The sequence below is a fragment of the Pelecanus crispus genome, chromosome 11, assembly GCF_030463565.1.
Source record: "Pelecanus crispus isolate bPelCri1 chromosome 11, bPelCri1.pri, whole genome shotgun sequence".
Taxonomy (NCBI): domain Eukaryota; kingdom Metazoa; phylum Chordata; class Aves; order Pelecaniformes; family Pelecanidae; genus Pelecanus; species Pelecanus crispus.
The window spans coordinates 27,305,572-27,329,510 of record NC_134653.1 but is presented as its reverse complement, the minus strand read 5'-3'; the positions used below and the strand labels follow the sequence as shown (position 1 = coordinate 27,329,510).

The window sequence follows — 23,939 nt, the reverse complement described above, 5'->3', positions numbered from 1 at the left end:
TACCAGTTTTGCTTTTGAGCTCATTGCTGTCAGACAGTAGGTCTATACAGCAAGAAAGTTGCTGGACCCTTTTTTTTAAGGGTCTAACATTAGCAAAAAAAAAAAAAATTACTAACAATTAGAAAACTAACATCCAATTGACTTTTCCAACGTTGTGGTAGAAAAGGTCTAAATATGGTAATGTAAAAATTTAGTTTCACAACCGCTGTCAAGATCCTTTTCAAAATGAGATATAGCAGAATTAAAAACTAATGCTGCCAGCTCCAAAAAGAACTATTTATTCACTGAACATTAGATATATCAACCATCTTGCTCACCTACCCTTGTCCAAAAAATTTACTGACAAATAGTTACAGACTAAGAGAACCGATATGTTTAGCACATGTACCTTGTGCTAAGAGAACATGCGACGAGTATTTTCAGGCTTCAGAAGAAACATCTGACAACTGATAAACATACAAACACCAATTTTCTACAAATCAGGAGACAAATTCTCTAAAAAAATTCCCCACAAACTCTTATTAACTGCTTGGAAGAACAATAGGTTTCTTTTTTCCCCTTAGTCATTGAAGAGGACTAATGTGACAGCTTGGCTACCTGACTACTGGAAGTTTTTCTGAAGTCAGAAACGAAAACCAGAGGAAACACGCCATCTAGCGCAACGCCCACCTCCCCTGCCAACTTCCAGCCTGCCCTGCCCCTCTCCCAGTCCCTTGCCTCCACTCCAGTACCTACAGATTCATCTCAGCGCACTAGTGAGGATACAAAATATACAGGTTATTTTAATCTTTCTTAGACTTTTTAGATACAATACAGAAGCACTATGCTTAAAACTCCTTGTCCCAACAGTAATGAGTTCAGCTGCCACTGACTACAGCTCCTGCCACATCTGGATGGACATCAGGAACATACTGTATGTTTTTAATCAATGCAATTTACATCCCCACCGTCCACATCAAAGAGATCCCAGTTTTTGCAGGCAGACATATTAACAGCTAAAACGTGACAGTTCATTATTCAAATTACTGTGAAAAATGTTTCATTATCTGTTCATTGTGCTTCTTTTGGTGTTTGGAAAGCCCACAATGAAGCGTGCCCTAAGTACCAGTGCTAGAGCATTTCACGCTCCTACATTATTATTTAGTGTTGATTAACCATTAAATTGAACGAACACTCACCACCTCATCTATGAAGCATCTTTCTCCTAACTGTAAAGTCTGTCTTTCGTGAATTCTTTAAGCGATAATTTTCCATCACTTATCACTTGTCATTTATCAGTTGTCTTGCCATCACTTTCATTCACTCAGTAACTTCACCATTTGGCAAATTCTCTCCTTCAGGGGTGGGTTAGATTTCCTCCTATTTTAAAATCTAAAGTAAAAGTTCACTAAAGAAAACCTTTATGGTTCTTTATTACACTTGGTTATTTAGGCTGGAAAAACACCATTCTTCTAACTAGTGCTTTATAATACCTAAACCTACACTGAATTCTCCACATTTAAAAGCACAGGCATTATACATTTGGCTGACAGAATACCAGAATTGACCAAAAGTCTGATCAGCGTAAGATAACTTATTACTACTAAGATGTGCTTTTCTGTCACTTTAATACAAATTATTAAAATTCTGTCTCTTATATGTTGTATGTACTACCTCCAAGGCCCAGATTTTCTGATATGCCATTCTTTGCTGTCACTGCTTAAGAGGCTACCACCAAGAAATTCCTGTACGAGGTTTAATTATGAACCCATAATGAACAGCATTTTAAAGTGGTCAGAGAAAAATATTTAAGTTTACACTATCCTTCGGGTGCCATCCTTTCTTACCGCCACTAGATGCCACTCTCCTTCCTGCCTACAACTAAAATACTGCTTTCTTCCCTAAAGGATCCCACCAGGCCATCAGCTAGCACAGTTGAATTTTCCAAACTATTCCAAGAGCGGTGAGTAACAAATACTGTCACAACTTTTGTCGCAAATTTCTGCCCAGGCAGAGGTTTGTCCACCTGAATTTCTACCAGTTTAAGTAAAATATCTGAGAGCTATTTTGTACCCCCAAAGCAGAAGCATCTAAAAATTAGATCTGCCTTGTAATCAGGTATTACTAAGCAGATACCTAAATGTTTACTTGACTATGGTGCTGTTTTCTGTATGAATGTATTTCAGTTAATGGACAAAACAATGCAAGTAGAAAAGTGTTCAAACTTTTTAAGACTTTGCTACAAAACGACTTCAGGAACAAAGTCAGAGCCACTAACCATGTGCCTGAGCTCCTGCTCCCAAGTAAATGTCTGTCTTTGGTTTTGGAACAGAAAGAGCAAAAAAACCCTGCAAAATAAAAACCATAAGCAATTTTGTAAAGAGAAACAGTGATTGCCTTTCAAGATAAAGAAGGGTTACTTACAGAAACCAAGCTGACAGCCGCACATCTGAAGACACTGAGCTTCAGCTGAATAAACAATTTAGCTTTTTTAAGACACCACATTTTCTCAATTAGGTGAATTTAAAAACCCTTCTATTGATTTAAAATCCTTTCTATGAATATTCCCTTGCTGTTAAAAGAGATTATGCTTTGGTTTTTTGCTATCTTGTTTAGTCTTTGTATGCCATGGAAGAATAGCAGATATTTGAATTCTGTATCACTGTGCAAATACAGCTTGGCAGGGTACAGTTGCCCAACTTCTTATTTAGACAGAGACTAATTGCAGAATTCCAGCCCGTGGTAGGAATGTCTGAGCAGGTCTTGGAGATCAGAGAAGAAACTAAGGCACAGAGAGCTAGACAAGTATACAGTAAACATGAATTTCATTCTAAACCCCAACCATTTCTTGTATCCTGGCAAGAGCCAACAGATAAGGTTTTATTCTAACTTGTTTGTCAGATTCATCTTTAGGTTCACAGATTAGTTTCATGACTTGAACAAATCCACACAGAAAGAGATATATAATACATCCATACTGCCAAGTCAGCTCTGACATTTGTAACTTTTGGGGCCTCCATTCACCCATTTCTCCACTAAAAAAACCTTTCTTCAGGTGGGAGAAATCATTAATTATACACATTCTCAAGCCTCCTGATAACTCCTAATATGTGGGCACTCGAAAAAGAGAGCATTCTTAAAAAAAATCCAACAACAAAATGCTAAATCAATCATCCAGTCTCTAAAATGCACAAGGAGCACACTATTACACCATGTCTGTAATTACATGTTCTTCTACTTTAAAAAACAACTTGAAAACAGCATTATCTGATTTCACGTTTATTCTCAATTTACAGGTTTTCATTCCCACACCAACTACTACTGGGACTGGAAAAGCAAAGCCAACTTGATTCCTTTCCCCTAGTGTGTAAGGGTTCTGCAAAGCCCAGTCTGACCTGAATTCAGACATATGAAAGACAAGTGAAAATATTTTCACTATTTCAGCAGTCTCCTTCAGCTGTTCCTAAATTATCATTTCTCTCACAAGAGAAACTCGTAACACTTACTCTCCAAATCAGATATGATGAGATTGTCATGAAGCTTCACAGCACGATGCTGCTCTACTTCATCCTCCAACTCAAAGATAGTTTCTTTCATGTCACTTCTCTCAGTCTCTTTTTCATCTAGTTCTGTCCGAAGTTTTTCTAGAGTCACATTGAGATCCTCAATCTGTTTCTTGGCTTCTTCTTGGAACACTCTGTATTCATCTTCAACCTGAAAAAGAAAGTATCTTATCATAACTAAATTGGTTGCATTTTAAAAACACACTTTTAGTAACTACCATACTTACAATATATTTCTGCAACCATAAAAAAGTATGGGACAAGAAGTGTAAGCCTTTAAAAAGTATTGTTCTAGTACAACTATTTTCCTGAGCCAGAGTTAAACTTTTTTATTCCCAAGCTGAATATATCAGCCTTCCCCAGCTACTTCAACAGCAGTATCCTGTATTCAAGTGAAGGAACAATACCATAGTACCAAGGCTGTGATTTCATGAGCAGCTGATCCAATTTAACATCTAGCTGCCATGGAAAAGGGAGGAGGTGGCGGAGGAAACCCTTTCTTTACCCTTTCTTTTTCTTGCCAAAAAAAAAAAAAAAAAAAAGCGTGCTGTCTTCTGTGCATCATTTTCTGTGCTTGCTAGACCTGTGATTCATTTCCTTAACCAAGTAGCAGGATTCACATCTGTGTGTGAGATGTGTTAGTGAGTTGAAGTAGTTCCCAGAGGAGTCTTACAAGCTATTGAACTGAATTAAAAAAAAAACATGGAAAGGAAGAGGTAGTAGACTTCTCCCTTTCAGGAACAGTGAGGCTATTTTATCCTACCTCATGAAACTGCAATGTAAGTAACAAGCTGGGATCAGAGGCACAGTAACATTAACCCAACAGCAAAAATAGGGTGTCCGAAAACCAAGAGAAACTAGGTCATGGCTTAGGGTGGGTCGATACAGTCAGGCACCAATTTTAATAGACAAAATGCCCTGCTTTAAATCAGCTGTTTCAGTATTTTTTATTTTAATAGCACTACCCAACTTTAATTATTAAAATTATATTTTTTTTTTCCCCCCTCCCAAATTAAGGTTGATTCTAACTGGCTGGTGATCATGACTAACATGTTGATTTGCAACTAATATATAGTTCAGACATTAAATTTGGTATAAATTTTCTCATCAGGAAGATATACCTTTAAATGCATACTTAAAGTTATTTAAGTTATTCTTATTTTATATTAAATTGTGGTAAATGCTTTTATTCGACATATTTACTAGATAAATAAGTTGTATTTGAGTCAAAATAGCTGTTCTAGACCTAGAAATATACATTTTGATCCAAAACCCAGTCCACACACAAGCTCCTCCTGGATGGATCATTAGTAAAAACCCTATGTGTATTTGCCACATTTAATAATAATTATTTAAAAGCTTATTTTTTTTCATTTAAAACTAAAATATGTATTCAGTAAACTAAATTAAATTTGCTAAAATCTCTATCTACCTCAAAATTAGTCATTTCTTAATTGGAGAAAGACGACACTTTTCTGCTTTCTTTATCATTAGTTTATTCTAAATTAACTGAACCAAGTTAAGTAAGCTGAAACTTCAAAATATTCTCTCAACACCTGTGAAAGGTCCTACAAGTCATCAACAGCTGGGTTACCACTTCAAAGTTTGACTCCCAGTACTTTCTCAGTGACATTCCTCTTCCGCTAGTTTGGCACTAACTCCTTGAAACTCTTGCAGAAGGCATGCAATTTAAGCACAAATTTCATATAGTATCTTAAATACTGTTTAAGTTTGGCCCTTGAAAAAAGTTGCGGAGTTTAAATACCAGTACTTCAAAACAGTAATGCGACAGTTACCCTGTGGCTGAAGGTATCCATATAATTTTTAAAAAGGCCTCCATCATTTTCATAACAAAGGTCAAGAGAAAGTAATCAGTCCTAACACTACTGCAATCCGATTAACCTCATAATTAATCCTTTACTTCTAAAAGAACTACAGTGACCAACAGTAAGTCATGGTGTATACCGGATGTTAAAATACAACAGTTTGTTTTAAACACTACCTTAGCAATGGCATCTTGCAATCGATTGGCATCATTGCGAGTGTGTGCCAGCTCTTCTTGCAGACTACTGGCCAATGTCTCTGCTTTTTCTTTATCCAACCTGACACTCTCCAGCAAGTCCTGTATATCTGATTTATCTCCAGAGTTGTGTATAGAATACAACTCGGCCACTTTCTGCTTTTCATGCTCTAACTGAGCTTTCAGCCTGTTCATCTCAATCTGGTCACTGGCTACTGTGGCTTTGTATTCCTCTAAGGTAGATGCTATTGCTGTTTTGCTTTTCTGCTCTGATTCAATAATCCGTTCCATGTGGTGATTTCGTTCTTTTAATGCCCCTATCATTTCTTGGGCCTCTTTGTTGTCTTGTTCTGCCATCTTCAAAGTGTTGCTCAAGTGCTGCTGAACACCTAACAGCTGCTCTCGCTCAAACCGAGCATTCTCTGCAAGGTCCATGTAACGCTGCTCTAACTCCATGTAGCGACCGCTCTTCATATCTTCATCAATTACATATGAAATATGATGTTCATCTAAAAGGGACCGAAAATACTCAATCTGACGGCTGAAGTGTTCTAATTTGTCACTTTGCTGGCACAAAGATTCCATAAGGATTACTTTTTCCTCTCCAAGTCTTTCATTCTCACTGTTTAGCTCTTGTGTTATTTGCTGCAAATCTGCAAGCTCTTGAAGTGTGGCTTGGAGCTCTTCAGCTGTACTGTGTTGATTCTCTTCCATCTGATGTATCCGTTCTGTCAGACACGCTACGGACACTTCACTTGCATTGCCGCTGCTTCCCTTCCTAGATCTTTCTATACTTGGTACGCCTTCAGACTCTGAAGATGATGGAGCATCTAAGGCATCATCGCTTGATGTCAGTGGCTGATAAACTTCACTGCACTCACTGTCTAAATTATCCATGGAATTACTATGTTGGTTGTCCATCAAAGTGTTTTCATCCTGACTTAACAAGTCTTCCATTGATCCAGGAGCAGAACCTTCCACTGAAGAAGTCAGAGTACCACCACCATCACTGTGGTTGCCAGCTGTAATCTCTGGGCTCAAAGACTGATAGCCAAAGAGTTTTTCAGAGTTGTCCAGCCTTTGTTCCAAAGAAAACCCTAATGCATTTAGTCTGTCTTTTAACATTCGATTCTCATTCTTCAGCTGGTTGAGCTCTTCTCGGATGGCAGTGTTTTGTTCCTGTAACTGTAGCAACGTAGACTCTACATCAGTTGGCTGATGGACAACAATGGCCTCTTTTTCTTCAGATTTTTCATCACCTTCAAGTTGATCTTCGTTAAGTCCCAGCTGAGCACGCATATCCCTTAGCTCATTCCTCAGATGCAAGATTTCCACATCTTTAGTTTTTGCTAATGTCAAAAGATCATTCACCTTTGCTTCCAATGCAGCTTTGTCACTGATTTGATTGTCTGATTTGGACTTGCTCATTCGAATATCCGATTCTGGATTGGTGCGACTACGGGAGCGTTTTGCCAGTACCGTATCATTGGTCCCCTGTCCAGTCAAAGGTAGCTTTTTGCTCTGGCTTAAACGAGAACGATCACGTATTCTTTCTCTAGAAGAGCTTGACTCTTTATTTCCAGATGAAGTGCTACGCTTAGTTGTGGAACTTGTACCTATATGTTTTTTGAAAGTTAGGAACATTAATTTAAAATACAGTATCTGTAACAGAAGACTGTGTATTTTGTATCAGCAATACAGTGGTTGATTTTCTGAATCACACTGGTAAATACAGTTCATAAAATACATTTAGAGTAAACATTTACACAACCTTAATCATGAATCAGTGCAGTTATATTTTAATTGATACATGCTTTACCAATTGCTATGCTTTACCAGTATTTTGAAAATGAGTTAGACCTTAAACATTTGCAAGTTTCTTTTTTTCTGTCTTCAACAGCTTCTGATAAATTGTACGAAAACTGCAGCAGTACTATTCCTACAGGTTCAAATTTGTTCAAATCTCTTTTCAGTAGATTTGTATGCAAGCTTTTAAGTGATGAACTGCATATTATGATTCCTCAAAACGAAAGTTAGGGTTTTATGTATTTTCATCTCATTTCATAAAGACGAGGACAGATTATTACTATTTCCAGATGCTTTACATCTGGAGGCAAGACATATTTCCATCCATATTGATAACACACTAAATAATTTCACTTTTCTAAACAGTTTCTGAAAGCTTTCTTACTTTATTTCTAAAAAGCAATACAGAATGTCCAAAATGTTGACTGCAACAAGTGATCACATCTTCAAGATTTAGTGCTTGTGCCACGGATTTTTTTAGACAAATTAAATTACTTTAGACAAATCCAGGATTCTCTAGATTAATTCTATTATCTAGTTTTATATAGCAATTGTATAATCAGTACTGAAAAAATTAAAAGGAATATCATCCAAAAAGGCAATTACATTATTAAAAAACAGGAAAAGAGCACCGGAGTTGTTCGATTGGACCATGGCCTTACTGACCACTTCATTAGGCAGCCTGGATCCTCAATATGTAACAGGAAAAGAAAAAGCCACCCAACTACCTTCTTTAAGGATCAATATATCGATTTACCTGCAATAGTTTTGGGTTTATTTTCCAGACTGTTCATGGTTGTCCCTGAAGATGAAGATACTGTTGATACACAAGTGCTCTTCTTTGCCTTGACACCATTGGTCATTGTCACTCCACCACCACCAGCCATTCCCGCTAAGAGGTCATCATTACTCTTAGTCTGAAAGAAAAGGAAGAAGCAGCTTTAAGACAGCTGGCTGAGAAGTCTGCATAGCCAACTTTTCTTCTGTTCAAGATTCCATCAGTTTAAAAAGTACATATTTGACTAGTCATGTGTCTCTGCAAGAATGCTGAAAAGTATAAATGCACTGCACTGTGCAGAGTTGGCAAGTCGAAACTGAACTTCAAATCCTTACAAATTGACCACAGAAACCGAGTCTTCTCTCTCCCAGACAAAATGATTAACATTTGAACACCAAGGACAAAAAAAAATTAAGAAAAGCACAGTAACACAACACAGTGTAACACTTCTCAATTTTGACTGAAAGTTTACATAAGCATAAAAATGAAACCAATTCTTAGACAATTAAACCAGCAAATACTAGGAAGTTAGTATATGTCCTTCAATAGACTATGATCAAGCGTATTCTGGTGGGCAAGCTCACAACAAAAAGATCAAACCAAACAACAGCAACAACAGCAACAAAAAAAATCAATCCAACATTAATAAAATACCCTTTCTAGCTCAAAATACTAAGCCACAAATAACTAGAGACTAGGACAGTAGTCAGAGGGGGTTAAAAAGCCCCTCACCATATATCCTTGCTTTGTTTTCATGCTTTTTACTAACCACTCTCAGAGACAGGATACTTGTTTGATGGACTTCTTGTCTGACCTCATATGATCCTTCCTGAAACTACTGTTAGCCACAAAGAAAGCTGCCTGGAATGTGACAAGGCAGTAAGCACAGGAATCTCAAGAACTGGATTCCCAAATAGAGAATACATCTTTCAGAATAGAGCAAACTCTAGAAATACTAAGTTCTTAAGCATTAATTGGCAGACTTCATAACTCTTTAAAATGCAATTTTTCAAATGGAGAAAAAAATCAAAATATGCTAAAGATTCTTCCCATTATAAGGGCAAGAAAAATTAAAAGAAGAGGCTGTGTTAGCAGCATTCCTTGAGTAACTGTATTATTCAGCTGGATAACACATTTGAAGCCTCAACCAGCATCCCAGCTAGAAGGTAGTGCTTAGGACTTAACCAGTTGCTTTACATCATGACTTTCAAATTCTGTAGGTTTATAACTTCTAGCTCCCATATATATTCATGTTAAAAACTATATGCCAGACATTCCGATTCTATACATTAAGAATGAAGATACACTTGCTTAATTAAAAAAAAAAGCTACATCTCACCCCATTCTATACAGTTTCATTTTGTGAGTGTGAATTTCAGAACAGTTAGGAACACTGATCACGATATTGTGGAAAGGGCATGGTTGGGATTTGTGCCATTTACATAGAAGGGCAGCTGCAAAACAAGAGGGAGCTTGAGAAAAGAACATATTTGTTCCGGATGCAGTTGTCAGAAATACAGATAATTTACAGATAGAAACAGGTATTTGGAAGGGTAAAAATCCTCTAGGACAAGAATGCTTTTATTGAATCACATAGGAAATGGTGTAGCCTTCTAAAAAGGTTTATAAAAGGCTGGAATAAAACACATTACTCTGAGGCTCTAGTTTGATGTGCATCTAAGCTGGCTTTTCTGCTGTGAAAAAGCCACTGTTGTTCTATCCTGCTCTTCTCCATGTGCTTACACACGGTGCTGTGTAAACTGAAGCCTTTTCAAAGAGCTCCTTCCTCCCAGGAGTCAGATCAGTTCTTGATCTGCTATGTCACACAGCCATGCAAAACACCAGATGCAATGTAAGTACCAACGGGAAAATGAAAATGTTGGAGGGCTACAAAATCGACAAAGCCCACGCTACTTGTGCACGGGGGAAGAGCTGAGCACAAACTACTACTGTATGACAATCCTCCATTAACCTGTAATCTAATCAGATTTCTTATCTAATCTAAACTAATTTTGCAGGCATGAGGATAGAGGGAGACAGAAACAACCTTGTTATGCGACTATCACCTAAAACAAGGTGTTACAAAGAGGCATAGAACAGTTATTTTCTATTTTGCTACTGAATCTGCCATCAGTCGGCAAATATGATAGTTCAAACGGACTATTAGCTGTCAGCATTTTTACCCTGTTGAAAGAGTGAGGAAATTAGATTAAGCTTTTAGACACTTATAGTACAAGTACATGTTATCAAGCCAAATAGGTCAAGATGTGACTCAGCTTGAAGAAAAAAAAAAAGTGGTACGTAAAATACACACTTTCTGACATTAGTCATCTCCAGTCCTTTCTGAACAAAGGAATTCAAGACAGCTATTCTTCTTCTGACTTACCCATAAACTATTTCTAGTCTAGGTTGGGAGGCATTGCCTCCTCTGCAGCCAATTAGTAAACAGTTTCTCAAAACTGTAACACTATACTCTTGGCAAAGAAAACTATTTAGCAAAGCTTTGGAAAAATTACAAACCAGCAGCTAGCTCTCTTTTCTTAATGCTCGATAATGGCAACCATTCTTGACTTTAAAAATCAAAGTATTTTCATAGTGTATATTTTTAAGGGAAGAAAAATCAATGTCGTATGTTTATTAAACAGCTTCTTCCTCACAGAAGAATGGTTTCTCCTGTGATGAATGAAATTAAATTAATGAAAACTGCAATCCTGCTTACCATTAAAATCCCTACATTAAAATATGAAAAATTAGAAAATATCATAATTAGAAATGCTCATCCAGACCTATTTTGATTTTCTATATAAAAAAACTTTATAATTCTACAATTCATATTCCATTTCCCCCCCATCTTTCTTTCAGTGCAATGAAACTTGAATGATCACCTCTAAATTAATTCCATCTTAGGTTCTCAACATGTATATCCTATTTACTGCATCTCATTCAAATTCATTTATATATCTATCTAATTATTCCTACCTGGGATTTTCTTTGATGCTTGCTGTTGCTGCATTTGAGTGCTTGAAACATCAAACTTCACAACAATCTGTAATTAAGTTATTGCACTTTGCAAACAGAATACTGAAGCCTAGACACATGAATACTGAAAACAGATTCTAATTTTTAATATTCAAATGTTGGTGTCCAAGTCCTGGCTTTTCAGGGACACAGGATTTTGCAGTTCTTTTGTATGAAGTACAGCTGCCGTCTAATTACAGTTGTGAGTGTTAGCATGATCACAAGCTCATTAGCTGAAGAAGTAAAAAACCAAGAACATGCTGTTATTTGCAGAGTATTTTTTGACAGATTAAAAACTAGAAGTGGCTGGCAGTTAACCTTCTGCTGTAATAATGTGTGTGGGGTGGTGGGGTTGCTGAACATTTACAATAGTCCTGGGCAAAGTGGGAGGCAAAAACCTATGAAAAAGTGACCTACAAAAAAAGGCATTCTGAAGCAGACAGACCAACCTCTGGAACAGTGTTCAGCTGTACAGAAGGGTGGGTCTCACAGTTTCTTCCTGTGTTCATTGTCCACACACTTTGAAAACTCAGTGAAAAAGGACACTATGGAACAACGTCTAGTGAAAGAAGCCCACCCAAAGCTGAACACCGGCCTATGGCTATATCATGAAGTGGATAAGAAAAAACCCATACTATAATTAGAACATAATTTTCGATTTCTCAGCATTATTACTGACTGGATTAAGATTGTTGTAGTACGGTAACTCTGTATTTCTGGTCCTTAATAGTGTCTTTTCATTCAATATTCTACTCAAAGTTTTCTGTATCTATATGCACATTTACTTTGAGGACTAAACAAATTAGTAAGCTGTTGCAATTAAAGTTATTTAATGCTAGCTGTGATTGGGGTCTTTCTGTCAAGGAATATTAGATGAAATTCGTAATACACACCCCAATTCATCAAGTTTAAGAGAAGATCCCACAACCACTATGTGGAAAACAACAAATCAAATGCTTCATCAACAAGATCAAATATAATACTATACAAAAAATTATTTAAAAAAAAATACAACTTGTTATTAACACCCCTTTCAAGCCAGTAATTACAAATGTGATGTGCCAGTATCTGTAAGTCAAAAAAATACAAACAACTAACTTTCTTGTATAAGTATGGAACAATCTAAGAAGATAAAGAGTCATCACTATTATTAAGTCACACAGCTGGCACAACAGCAGCTTAACAAGTAAAAGACATCCAACTGTATGAGTAAGCCTGGCTGTAACATAAAGCTGAGATAAGTCTTAGTAATTTTCACTGTGCCTCAATCATACAATTGTCATAAATTCTAATCCTACACCCAAACATAGCCAGAAGTGTTACTAATATAAGTAAAATTGTGAAAGCATACTGGGTCAAATTTCTTCAGTGTGAGATCATCCTCCTCCTTTACCTCACTGAGATGTGTAACATAAGAAACTTGATAAGTAAACTACAAAGGACTTTTGTTTCCGTATTCTTTGAGAAGTTTCTAGAAATACAAAATAATTAGCGTCAACAAGCATCAAAAGATTAAAGTTAAGCAAACTGCAAGATATGTTGGGTGGCAGCGGAAAGGGGGAGCACCAGGAGAAAATCTGCCAGCTGAAACCTGGCTCGCAAGTTCATCAGCAAGAGTATTAATTATTCTTCCAGAAAAAAAAAAAAGGGCAAGAAGAAAAGAGAGAAAGGGAACACACCTTTCAACTTCAGTAATCCTGCATAGCTACTACAGACAGACCTCAACCCTTACCACCTCTTTAATTTTAGGTCTTTATTTGCCAGTTATTTAAATGGCCTATCTGGCTTCCTGTAGGTGACAGTGGTTCAGGTCCCAGTTGCAGACACCAGCCCTTTTCCTTGTTCTGTTCATTTGCTCCAGGGTGGCAGCGGCAGCAGCACCACAGCTCTGCATACTGGGCTGCAGAAAGGCAAAAGGAGGTGGGTCCAGCCATGTTTCTATGCCAGGAGAGGGAGGCAGACTGGACAAGCTTGTACCATCCACCCAACGCAGGTGTGTTCACTCGCAGGTGAAAACTCCATACAAGCACACCTCAGTATGTCTTATTTTTCTTGGTTGTGGAAAACCATATGCTCCTAAGTCTACTGCCCTGTTTTGCCAATATAAGAGAAAACCTCTACCTTTGAACTTGTTCTAGGAGCAAGAATCAACTTGTGAAAATTCATCTCAAGCAGTACTTCACACAAAGCAAAGGCCAAAACAGCTAGAAGAATGCAGCTGCGCTGACCTGACACGGATCACTGATATCAAAAAGTTTCTCATGTTAGATACCTCATTAGTTCTTTTTTTCAGAATTTGTAAATAGCTCTTACCAAATCCCATTAGTCACTGACACACCATTCAAGCATAACACACGACACTACTAATAACATCCATCAGAACGCAACTTCCACTCTGCTCCTTTTGCAGAATAGCCAAGTTCTACAAAGTTTATTGCTTTCCATCACATCACACATTGCAATATGAAAACTACAGCATGAATGCCACACAAAGTCCTATTACCCTGGCCAGTGCTGCGCAACTACCCAAATTCCCTTCAGTTACCTGTATAACAAATCTCTAGTCTAAGCTGCATTATAGACATGCCTTAAAATTCTACTCTTTAAAGCTTTATTGTAAAAAACATAAATAATCAGAACATTCTATTGCTTATTACCTTTAAAAGAGATGCTGATGTCCCGGTTTTGGAGAGTTTTGTTACTGCAGACACCGAGGAGCCGTTTTCTGGTTTGGCTTTTTCAGTTGTTTGAGTTTTATTTACTCCAGGCACTTTGGGCACTGAGCCAACACTCCTGCTTGCTTTCTTCATTCTGGGCTGTCTGTTTATGATGCATTTACAAACAAATCTACAAGCAGAAAGAAAGAAATTTTAAATATAAAATACAAATGAAAAGCAATGTCTTTTTTTATAATGCTCTATTTAAGACCAGAAGTCCAGAATAGCAGTAAAGACCACAAATTAGAGCCAAACAGAATGCATGTGACTGACCAATGGTTTTTGCTTTCTTTAAAAAGGAATTTTTACCAAGAACTAAGTGCTTCCTACAGCTCCACTCCAAATAATAATTTTTTTTCACTTCTCTTTCCACAAATGGCACTGTACTGAGGATATTTTATAAGTGACCCATGTTGCCAAGTTCGTTTGTTAGCTAGCAAAAGAAAGGCTTACTAGGGCAGCAATGTTCTTTATTTCTGACTGTGGAAAGGAAAATACTGTGGGAGTATTCAGGCAACAGCCTGATTACCAACAACACTGGATCTGAGAAAAGATTACCACCAGCTTGGTAACTAAAGTACTGCAAGAGTAACAGCAGTTGCAGAGAAAAAATTATTTTATAAAAATTAAAAGAAGTTGAAAAATTCAGGTTCCCTGAAACTATTTATTATTAAAAATCATGTTAATAAACACATGGGATTTTACAAAATGTAATACTAGTCATATGATTATGAGGATTATCTCCAAGAAGAAACCAGAAGTAACCCACCGTGTTCCACAGTCAGGACACTTCAGCATCTTTACCTTGCCTTCAAGTTTTCTCCAACAACAGACAACTGTCAATACTGTCATTCCAACAATGAGCAAATAAATGAAACCCCAGAAAACAAAGCTGACTTTACTCAAATGAGAAGCAGCTGCAGGAGACGCGAATGCTGCAGTTATCACAAGAACTGCTAATCCTGGAAGACAACCTAAGAAAGGGTAGACTGGCCAACTACCGTAACTTGAAGCATGGACTACCAGAAGGACTAGTCACATGGGGACCTTCTTCCCTCTTGCAAGAGTAGGACAGTTGGCTGCTCTTTTCTTTGTCTCCCCTGAGTCAGAAGACATAGGATGGAAGATGAAGAGGAGGAAACTTCCACTCCCCTTTCAGTCTTACAGATTCTGGGTGGAAATAAGTGATCAAGTTTATCTGAACCTAATATCCTGTGGCTGATTAGAAACACGAAACACATTTAGTTGTTTCCATCTCTTAAAAAGTGAAGCACTTCAAAGGCACAAAAAGCAGACTGATGATTGAGTGCATGAGATGTGCTACACAAAAACACAATGATCAGGAGTACTAATTCATTTCAGCTAACGAAATTAACACCATAAACTAACACACCCTCCTTCCTTCCCATCAGCACCTCAGCTGCACACAAGTATACTTCAAGTCTGACTTTTACCAAAGTCAGTAAAACTCCAGGAGTTTTGCATCCTCAGACCCCTAAGTGCTGTTAGCAGAAGCAACAGGAAGTTTCATTTTAAGACACTGAAAATATTTGTTTATAGCCTCCAGATTCCCTTTAGTTCTGAAAGCTGGCATGAACAGACACAGAAAACTGTTTGCCGTTGCAGTTTCATCATCAGAATGTCAAAAATGCACCGGTCTTGCCATACGGCTACTAGTAATCAGAACGCCTTCACAGAAGATTAAATAACTGAGAGATAATTTGAGATGAGACACTCCTAAGAAAACCAAAACCCAAACCAGAAAAGCCCCATGAAGGTAATATGTTTGCTATACACACATAATTTTAAGTGGTACAACTGCCTACTAGATTCCAGAAGCAGATGCTAATGTTTACAGGTAGGACCAAGTTGCCGTACTTACATTTCTTGCCTTTTTCATGTTTATGAGTTGAACACTTACTTGTGCTTTTGATCTTATTCAATTGAAAACTAAAACTGAAAAGACCAAAGAGGATAGAGTTGTTTAGTAAAACTGGCATCATTACTATTGAATGATATTTTGATATTCTACAGGCTACACAAAAAAAGTTATCCGTAGCATGCTTGAGAAATAATCAAATGATTTTTCAGTGCACAGCTTGTTGTGAAGCTGACTGCATTTAAAAAATTACCTTAAAGAAAAAAACTATATTCTTGCAACAAATCCAGTAAATCAGAACTATAGCTTTTTAACAGCTCATAGAGCTAGAAAACCAGTGCTATAATGAAGGTTAGGGTACTGGCAACAACATGGCTATCATACGTTTGGGCAAAGCTTGACAACCTTGTCTGGCAATCTAGACAAAGCAGTAGCTCCAGCTGGCCTGCAGACATCCAGCAATGGCCATTTGCAATACACATTTATCAAGTCTACAGAGCACATTCATCAGGTCTGACACATTTTACAACATGCCAGATACACATTGCACACGCGATCTTTGCACGCACAGTAAAAGACCAACACCTTTGGGATCTGCTTATTATAGCAAGTAATATAGTAACATAACCCACTGGATGTATAAACTCAAAAAGAAATACAGGCTAACATTAGCTTTTACAGTACAAACCATTTATACTCTTACAAATGTATCACAGAGGTCATCAGTGACAAAAGAATGCGTAAAGTCAAATGTTTCTCATCCATAATGCTTTTTTTTTTAAAAAAAAAGCATGTTTTAGAAGTGTTCCTGAAAACAGGCAACAGTATTTGCTTCAAGAACAGCAACTGCATAGGAAAGTGATGTAAGTATGTGAAACTAAACAAAGTAACTAAGTATAATCCTCATGCTTCATCACAGCATTATTTTAAAATATCCGTAAATTTGACATTGAAAAACACCGTTTGTGATTTACTGAAACTCAAAGGTAGAAACTTCAAAGATACTTAGAGGACAGGGAGGGTTAGATACCACTGTTCCTGTTTTTCTTCCAGAGAAACTAAGCTCTAAGTCACTTTCTCACTGAAAGAAGATTGTGTAATTATAGTTTAAAAACTGAGAAGAAGATACAAATGAGTCCAACAACTTAAAATAAGGACAAGACGTTAATTAGCATACAGATTCTAAAAGCAGCTGCTCACTCAGGCTCCTAAAGTGAATTTATGACCTCTTGGTACCAATTTCTCCCCTCATGCCTTCTCCAGGAAGGAAAAAGAGGATGGGGTTTCAGCACTGAAAATAGAAGACATCAATATTGTTGAACTGTAAGTGGAAAAAGCCCTACTTCACTCAGTTTCTCAAAAGGCATATATCACAGATAAAGACTAGCTTTATGCTTCTAAAGAACACCACATTCCTTAGGAAGACACTGTATTAGGAACCAACAATAAATTTGTCTCTGCCCAACACTAAATTTTAAAATAAGAAATAAAATGCTTACTAGCCAAATGAAGCTTTCTGAAGATTAACACACCACACAAATAATTCAAATGAGACCTAAAATATTATTTCACTATTGATTTAAAAAGCAAATACTGCATATAAAACTGTAGTTTATACTTTGCCCTAGGGAGAAAGAAGGAATTACTGAAGACAAGAGGGAAAAGAGGGAAAAGAAGAGGGAAAAGAAGAGGGAAAAGAAGAGGGAAAAGAAGAGGGAAAAGAAGAGGGAAAAGAAGAGGGAAAAGAGGGAAAAAAAAAGAAGTAGAACCTTAACACTAAAAAGTTGCACTGGAATTAAGAGTTGAAACTCCATGAGAGAGTCAAGAGAGACTTTTGGCGGTCCCTCATACCACACTACTAAACAAATTACTCATCTATCAACAGACACAAGATGTTATTGGAAAACATTTGATTAATGCTAGTGCTACAGTATCAATTATAAAATTAATCAGGATGGAAAAAAGCCAAAACAAGCCCAAAATATCAGATAGAAAGCCTGCATTCCTAAACTCAAATGTAACTATTCAATCTAACCTGTATCCTTTCCCAGATGTCTCTCTTTCCGCAGCACACATAGTACAGGAAACAAAAGGGAATCTTGTTCAGGAGCGTGCTCTCCTTGCTCTGGTGGAGGCATGTGAAACCAGTCCTGCATTTTATACCAACTGCAAATACAACTCCATAAATAATAATTTAAAAGTGTTTTGCCCAATAGCATGGCTCTGCTCTTTACTGTAAACTGATATGATACATCCACCCAGCCAATATGAAATGCTTTCAGGGTTATTCTTACGTACTCTTTAGAAACCTGAAAACTTCAAGGGGGGATATGTTTTCTTACTGTGATTATTTCAATCTCACCCATTATTTAATATGCTTATTTATGCTAATACTGCTGTCACAAAAGTAAAGTTCAATCACAAGAGTACAAAAAATAGTTTCCTGGGCCTGTAAGGTGAGAGAGGGTTAAGCAGCAAAGAAGTTAATTGCCTTTTGCCTTTGGTTGAAAATACAAAGTATCAAGAGGTATTAAGCAGTTTTATCTATTAAAAAATGTGAATTACTACAAAAATGATAAATGGTCTTAGAATTATCTTTTAAGAGTTCCAGAAAAATAGAAACAACTGATCCCTCAAATTTGAGGATACTGAGCATTTTTGAAACATCAAATACCCAAAATACAGAGGAAAATAGAAATATTCACATCTAAGACCAATGGAGTCAGTACACTTTCACTCTCTATTTGTACAAGTTCTTTGGGTTTGATATATTTAGGTTGACAACTTTTGCCCAGATAATTAGGGAATAGCATTTTTAGGTCACTTACACAGTCCCAAAAGGCAGAACTGCGAAGAAAAGATTATGAAATACAGCCTCTTCAACCCCCTGTAAAACACAGATTCAGAACTTCCCCAAGTCTCTGCAGGCGAGACAGCATAGTCACCAACAACTTAACATCTGGGATATGAAATAAGCTACACAGTAAGAAACAGAGTTCTCTACACTTACAATGCAATGTCCGCAGCTCAAACTTTCAGCCTGCAAGCTGCACAAGCACTCTAAAACGATGTCTCTTGCTCAATAATTCCAAAACCATAATCCATTAACCACTGGATTCCAAAAGCCCAGAGCAAGCAGTGCATTTGTTTTCTTGCTTAAGATCAAGACATCAGTTTTAGGGACTTGAAAGTTTGCTGATGCTAGAGGGTTATTTAAGATACCAAGGATAACAGGAAACTGCATGGAATCACAGAAAACCCTTATGAGACTAACTGGACAATAAAAACAGCAAATAAATTTAAGTGTAGGTAAACACAAAGCAATCTATCTCTTGGAGAAAAGCAACCTCAGCTTCATCAATATTGTTCAGCAAGACTTCAGTGTTTTGATTCACAGCTTCATTAAACTATTCGTATGGTGTTTGGGATAAGGCAAAAAAAGCAAAGCAACTCCAGGAATTATTAAAGAAAGGAACAGAAACCATAAACCACAAATATCGCACTCAACAAATCAATATTTTGCCCATCTACACCCACTTAATTGGTATGTGCAGTTCTGGTCTCTCAACCTCAAAAATAGGATTTCTTACAGACCTGAAAATGGTTCAGCAAGGGGCAAAAATAAGATCAAAGGTATATAATAGCTCCCATGAGACATTACACAGGGAATATGACAAAACCCTATCAAATCTTGAATGACATTGGGATCTGGGACTGGCTGTTAATCATCTCTTCCAGTACTAAAACTAAGGACCAACAAATGAAGTTAGAGCCAGGTTCAAAATAAGAAAAATGAGCCATGTTTTTAACGTAGAGTGAAAGAATCTTGTGGCTGCATGAAGCGCAAGTGGAAGGGGAGACTGGACATGCACAGGGTAGAGAAATTCCCTAATGGATGCTAAATAGCTGAGCACAAAGGGCTCAGAAACCCCTCTGAGCCAAAAATAACTGCAGGATGGGAACATAGTCAGGGTAGGAGGGAAGAGTTCAGTTTGGGGTTTTCTTCCTGAGGCATCTGCTCACAGCCATGGCTGGACCCAAAGCACCAGGTGGGACGGATCCCTGCTCCAGCCAGTATGGTGTCTGCTACTTTCTTATGCCATGAGGAAAATACACAGATGTCAATGATTTATGGGTGCTGCAATTTTGGGACAACCACTGTTATTTAGAGAGGAAAGACTTTCGTATTACTTTCTATCTTAAAAATTCAAAAGGGCCTTTACGGTTTTCCATTACAAGTTGTGGAGTTACAAAAATAGGAATTCTACCTTTAAGTTACATTATCCATCCACTGTTTTCAAGCCACGTTTGCTATTGCTACTTCACTTTTAAACAGAAGGGAGGAAAGACCAGAGCTTTGGGCAAGAATTGGCTGTTATACACCTAAATTTCTCTACTCCTTCTTTGGAGAAAAATTCAGAGCTGTAACTGCTGTGAGCAATGTGTAACCGTTGCAATACTTAACATTCCAGACAAGTGACAGGAACATTTACAGAAGAACTCCTAAACTTACGAACTGTGCTCTAAAAGCCTTTTCACAACAAAATTAAATAATGTAGTCTTGTTTTCAAGCTCCTACTTTAAACAGCTGCTATTTCAAACCATTGCCAAGGAAAAAAACCCCAAGTGTTCATCAACTAAATCCAGCTGATTCTTCCTAGCATGGGGAATCTGTTTCACAAGGAAGGGGAGCACTGTCCATAACTTGGTCTGAGTACTAACTTCTACATTGACTGCACCTTCAGAAGCTTTTCTTTTTGAATTACGGTTTTGGAAACGAGAACAAAAGAGCAGGTAATTCTATACCTTATTGGTATCCATCCTAGAGCTGATCAAAAAGTATTCTAAGTGGGCTAAGTACCCTGTAGGACACCCCTTAACTCGGGCTGTTCACACTACAGATGAGAATACCATCCACATTACTATTATACAGGTTTTGTTTCACTGGTGTTGATAATACACGTAACGAAAAATATTCTTATATCTGAAGGCAGTCTGTGTGTCCCTTAAAGTGCAAGCTGAGATAAACCTCAACCAGCAGAACATGACAAAGGAAACAGAAGAGGGAACATAATATGTAGAATAGTAGTACAATAAACATGGAAGGACACTAAAACCTGGTTTTGGCTATGTTGTTGTTTTTCACTCCTTTTGGTAAATTTCACAGTTGCATCCAAATTTTAAGCCATGAACTAACAGATGATGTAATACATACCTATTTCCTGCATAGTAATTACACCTTTATGTCAGATTTTAAAGGCTTAAACAAACTTAGCAGAAATCTCAACCCTCTCTGTAAACCCCTCAGGTTAACATTCCAATAAAATAGAACCAACTCTATACTTTGGCACTGTAGATTTTCGGGGGGGGGGGGGGGGGGGGGGGGCGGAAATTAACACAATAAATCTCCCAAAGGACTGGCCAGCTTTATCTATAAAAGCAGCTAGTCTAAAAAGTGATACTTGGTCAGTCAACCATGTTAACTGAAAGCATTCTTATCTATCATCATCCCAAGCATGCTCTAAAGCAAGTGTTATTACGAAAATCAATAACCTTCCAGTTACAAAAGTGTATTTAGTGTCACATAACCCTAAATATATACTGTACTCCTTAACCAACAATCAGATAACCCTGCACACATGGAAATTTTCCTTGCACCACCAGGGAAGTACTTTCAAAACCAGCAATGTACAATTTTAAGACCAGGGAATCTGGCAGAATAGCAGAACAAATGGTGCACGACTAACACAACAGCTTCCTTTTGTTTCAAGCTGACTAGCTCAGTAGATAACATTTCATTGCAATGTACTCTGCCTCTGGCACAGCTGTTCCCAAAAGTGCCAGCTAGAGTAGGTGACCAGTGGTGACCTTTTCCCTTTTGTCCATTCAAAATGCTGTCAGCTGAACTCTTGTATCAACAAGTGCAGCAAAGGCTTCTGCCGCATGAAGTCCACAAGGAGAAGGCAGGCAGGCAGTAGCCTAGCTCCCATCAGAAAAAGGGGGACAGAGAAAGGCCACGCAACGTGCTATTTCAGGAGCTAGACCAGCGGCTCCCAGCACAAGTATGTTACAGGTAAAACCTGCGAGGTAAGTTAATAACTTCGCCCAGGTTCCATGTTCATCCAAAACACTCCATCAGATCTTCAGTTCGTGCAAAACCCAAAAACCCCAAATCCTGTTTTCAGCATGGTTACGATGACAAATCTATTCTTACCAGCTGTTGACTAATGTATTCTCAACTTGAAGACGTTCTATTGCCTGGATTTCTGGAACTGGGAGGTGACTGGGTGCTCACTATGTCCACTTCACCACCAACCTGGTCTGGCAACATTCCTGAAGGCATTGCACCAAAAAAAAAAAAAAAAAAAAAAGAGAACAGGAGAAACATAGAGAGATGCATCCCCCCAGGACCTTCCTAGCCCCCAGGTACTTATGGCTCTGGGATTCCCAGCCCAAAAGGACCATTCTGGTCTCAGCTGGACCAAGGGAATGGCCCATGCACAAGCCAGCTTTGCTAAGGCTGGGGGCGGGCGGCAGGGGGGAAGTGCCTGCTGGGGACTGCTTAAGCTAGTCAGAAAATAATTTAATTGCACCCTGCCACCAAAAGAGGCAGTCCCACCCCTTCCTCAGTCCTCTCTCTTCTTTCAATTCTAGAGATCATAGCTCTTGAATTTCTTGATGAAATTTCAACTCATTTCTTGATGAGTTGGTCTTTCAGTCAGATCAGGACTGATCTGACTCACCTTATAATTGCTAGATACTATGCAAAGGAAGCAGCAGGACTGTGAACTGGGAACAAGAAGGAAGGCTCACCCTTCTGGAGATGATATAGCCCTAAATTTGCTTTAATTCAGTCTCAGCCTCTTGGACACTCAGCAACAGCCCTGATTTAAATGAACCTCTTACTGCTGCCCATCCACCACCACTTTCCAAGCCACAATATTCTGTGGAGCCACGTGGTAAGACAGATGAGGAAACAGATGAACTGTGTTATTTTTAAGCAATCAACACAAGACAAAACATGGCACTCAGACCACCGCAGATGGTAAGTGAAGACTGGCTATCTATTGATTTGAGTTCTGTGCTCCGACCCGCATCTTCCTTCACCTCCAAGACCTGTGAGCAGCACACTCATTACTTAGTTTAAAATCCTTCAGGCTTGGCAGACAAAGACAGAACTGCATGCAAATCTTTCCTAAATACCCTGGTATCACTAGGGGAGGAGCATTTACCTACCCCAGTGTGGAAGCCCAAGGACATATATTTGAGTCATACAGGAGAAAAGTCTTTGGCACAGGATGGATAGGCTCCCATCTACAGCCACTATTTTCTTTTCCCTCCCCCAGGAAAAAGAGTAAGATACTGTTTCTCTTCCACATTTTTATTCCAAGCCTTCTGGAAAAGGGTGAATCACTAACCAGTTTATGGAGTCCCTGTTTCCTTGGACATTTTGGTTGCTGGAGCAATGCAGGACTCTACATGGGGATGGAGACTGGGAAAGCACTAAAAGCCCAGGACCAGTACGGCATGTACCTGATGTGATTGCTGATGTGCTGGCATCACCGTGGCATGCCAAGTGCCTAACACTTTAGTACTTTCCATTGTGAAACACTTTTATGGTATTTCTTTGAGAAGCTCTTATACCTCCAGGTTTCATGGCAAGCCTTTGATGTTTGGCCGAAGGCCTCAGAATAGTTTTCCCATTCCCTCCAGAAAAACGTAGTCTTTCTACTAAAAAAGGCTCTACTGAAGTCTTTATGGTTATTTTTTCCTCCAAGTATCCTTTGCTTACAACATTAACATCTATAAGTTATAGACCTAATGGAATTTTCTTCTGTAGACAGATACTATTTATTTTTTAGTGGTATGTATCACAAACATTTTCACAAAACTGCTGAGAAATTCTTATAATGACTATTTGGATAATTTTACATTTTTAATATAGCAAATTTACTTCTGAACTTGAAATGCAAGTAGACTGAAATCTCATGTGTACACCTGGAACTATATTATTTAAAATGTTTTCAATATTTTTCCTGAGTAAGCTTTCATAAACAAAATTTATACTGTAGACTAAGAATTTGAAAGTGTTGAGTATCTTTCAATCAGATACATATAGTTAAAACACAAAAAGAAAGAGGTACAAAGCCTTGAATACCTGGAAGATCATATGGAAGAT

General features: G+C 37.9%; 1 protein-coding gene across 3 annotated transcripts in view; it reads right to left on the bottom strand.

Moving 5' to 3' along the window:
- SPECC1L (sperm antigen with calponin homology and coiled-coil domains 1 like) overlaps positions 1–13,989 on the bottom strand; it is a 50,343-nt gene extending 36,354 nt beyond the window's left edge. The window contains exons 1-5 of one of the 3 annotated variants that reach the window (XM_075718196.1): positions 13,822–13,974; positions 8,126–8,279; positions 6,822–7,178; positions 5,545–6,764; positions 3,486–3,693 (exon numbers count right to left, since the gene is read on the bottom strand). In XM_075718196.1, the coding sequence (XP_075574311.1) occupies positions 3,486–3,693; positions 5,545–6,764; positions 6,822–7,178; positions 8,126–8,279; positions 13,822–13,974 (2,092 nt within the window). Of the gene's footprint in view, positions 1–3,485; positions 3,694–5,544; positions 7,179–8,125; positions 8,286–13,821 lie in introns of all 3 variants that reach the window. The other 2 variants (XM_009493040.2, XM_075718197.1) reach the window with 2 other exon arrangements.
- Positions 13,990–23,939: the final 9,950 nt, after the last annotated feature.